The sequence below is a fragment of the Aedes aegypti genome, chromosome 2 (assembly GCF_002204515.2).
Source record: "Aedes aegypti strain LVP_AGWG chromosome 2, AaegL5.0 Primary Assembly, whole genome shotgun sequence".
Taxonomy (NCBI): domain Eukaryota; kingdom Metazoa; phylum Arthropoda; class Insecta; order Diptera; family Culicidae; genus Aedes; species Aedes aegypti.
The window spans coordinates 238522522-238524854 of NC_035108.1; the positions used below are offsets into that span (position 1 = coordinate 238522522).

The 2333-nt window shown below is 38.1% G+C and overlaps 1 protein-coding gene across 5 annotated transcripts; it reads left to right on the top strand.

Annotated features, from left to right (window-relative positions):
• Window positions 1-335: 335 nt before the first annotated feature.
• On the top strand, window positions 336-1927 carry LOC5564196 (caspase). 5 transcript variants are annotated; one of them, XM_021844534.1, is made up of 3 exons: window positions 336-538; window positions 739-1042; window positions 1117-1927. In XM_021844534.1, exons 2-3 carry the CDS (start codon window positions 742-744, stop codon window positions 1641-1643), a joined length of 828 nt encoding a protein of 275 aa, XP_021700226.1. In that variant the 5' UTR covers window positions 336-538; window positions 739-741; the 3' UTR covers window positions 1644-1927. The 5 variants fall into 5 exon arrangements, with proteins under 5 accessions (XP_021700226.1, XP_021700228.1, XP_021700227.1 ...); XM_021844536.1 differs by having other exon boundaries at window positions 336-490; XM_021844535.1 differs by having other exon boundaries at window positions 337-494.
• The last annotated feature ends 406 nt before the right edge of the window (window positions 1928-2333 follow it).

Here is a 2333-nt window from a genome sequence, read left to right on the forward strand (position 1 = left end):
CCCCCTCCCTCCCCCTGTTGCGTTACGTAATATTTGAACGGTCCCTTATTCCGTAGTTCATGTTTGATTTATGTCTTGTTTTTTTTCTGCTTGGTCTCTTTGAAAAGCCTTTATGCGAAATGGGCCACCCATAGGCAGTGGGTACCAATATGAATATGAGGAAGAGTGCTAATGTTTCTTATTTGACTACTTTGTCATGTCCCTGGCAAGCATACACCATACCTCAACTAAGATTTACAACAATGTTTTAGGTTTATGTGTATCGACTAGTCATCATCGCACACATGCTTGCATGTTTCTCTCTGTTTTGACGGACTTTACCAAACTTATGTATATAGATATAGAGATGAAGTCATTCAAGATAGTTTCATTCACATTCATGTTTGCACGAGTCACATTCTTCACTTCGGTAGTGATATTTGCCGGATAACCATCTAATAAGACTGATTCCGATTCTACCTCATTAATTTATAGTGGTTTAATAAATTTCGTAGGTACTTGCAAACATTTTTAACGATTATCTTTTACTATTTTCAAGGTATGATTCATAATATAGGTATACTTCCAATGGTCAATGAACTTGATACTTGTTACTTGCTGAATTGTGTCACGAAAGGACACGCACTTGTGCGCATTGACCGCTTCTTGGAGTCAGTGAAAGTTCTTTGTCTAATTTTTGAGGTGCATAATCATGTTGGACGCTGGATTAATATAGTTTCGCATTTATTCGGTTTACAGACTATGAAAAAGATTATGTTTGGTCGTAAAGAAGTCAATTCGCCGCAGCAAATGATACCCACCGTGGCGCCAGCTTACACAATTGAACGCTATTCCGCTTATTATCCGATGAATCATAAGCACCGCGGCAAAGCCATCATATTTGCACATTCAGTTTTCGCTGTGAAAAACGTAAATCTTCCGAACAGAGATGGAAGTGATGTGGATTGTGAAATGTTGGTGGAGTCGCTGAAGCGATTGCATTTTGATGTAACTTTGTACAAGGATTACCGACTGAAAGACATTCTCCTTGTCATAGAGAAAGGTTTGTATGCTTGAAATCAGTACATATGATAAGGCATATTTGAATACCTGTTAGTAACACATATATGTTTTTAGTTTCTTTAATGGACCATTCCAACAGTGACTGCCTGCTAGTAGCTGTTCTATCGCATGGGGATGAAGGCGAAGTAATATACGCTCACGACTGCCCTTATCAGATATCGAGTATTTGGACGCAGTTTACGGGGGATCGGTGTCGGACGTTAGTAGGAAAGCCTAAAATCTTCATCATTCAAGCATGTCGAGGAAACGACCTCGATTCTGGTGTCAAAGTTGAAAAAGACGGCGTTGCAAGATACAGCATCCCAACGAATGCCGACTTCCTGTTTGCTTTTGCCACAATTCCGGGCTACATGTCGTTCCGTAACACCAAGAACGGTTCCTGGTTCATCCGAGAGTTGTGCAACGAACTGAATGAAAACGGACAACGATACGATATGCTAACACTGCTAACTTTTGTAGTACAGAAGGTAGCTTATGGATATGAGTCATACGCTCCTGTTCATCCAGATCACCACATGAAGAAGCAAACTCCCTGCGTGGTGTCTATGTTAACTAGGCTGTTGCTGTTCAACAATGTTTAACTATTAAGGTGCTAACGAAGTTTCAAGGCTTTGCCAAACGACATTATCATGAGATCTAATGATAGAAGAAACAAATTTAGTACACTCCAGAATGCATTCAAAATCATTTTAAAATCGCTTAGTTTCCATCCCAAAGATAAGTGCAACAGTCATACGAATAATCATGTTTACTAATTGCTATACACTACCAGTATTGGTTACCATTGTACTAAATACAAGTTTTCATTTTTATGTTAACAATAATTTGTTTTATTTAATCAATATATAATTGAGTTTCTACCAAATCTGTTTCGTTTAAAATAAATTGGATGCCGAACTTCCCGGGTTTCTAAGTCTAAACAATTCAATTGATAATGAAAGTTATCAGTAAAAAATGTAGAGATGCTCGAAAGAACACAAAGTAGCATGTTCGGGCCCGGGTGGGACGTAACGCCAGAAGGGAAAAGAAGAAAACTTCCATGAAAAAAAACTTTTTAAAATTTAACTATACTTCGTTTTTCGATACTTATTATGGAAAGTCATTTTTTAATAAGTGGGATGTTACGAGGTTCTTTCATCTACTTATCTTAAGGTACCGTAATACGGGGTATCATTGATCAGCGGGGTAACATTGATCGGAATGACTCATCTCGTAAAAAGTTCGTATCATCATTTATTGGTGGAACATTTCCAAATCATGAATGGCACATC

What these genes read in the sequence shown, in the direction of transcription:
- LOC5564196 (XM_001648487.3), top strand. Translation starts at nt 568, where the DNA reads ATGGTCAATGAACTTGATACTTGTTACTTGCTGAATTGTGTCACGAAA. An exon ending in TCTCCTTGTCATAGAGAAAG is followed by an intron (nt 1,043 to 1,116) that starts GTTTGTATGCTT and finishes ATATGTTTTTAG; the next exon opens with TTTCTTTAATGGACCATTCC.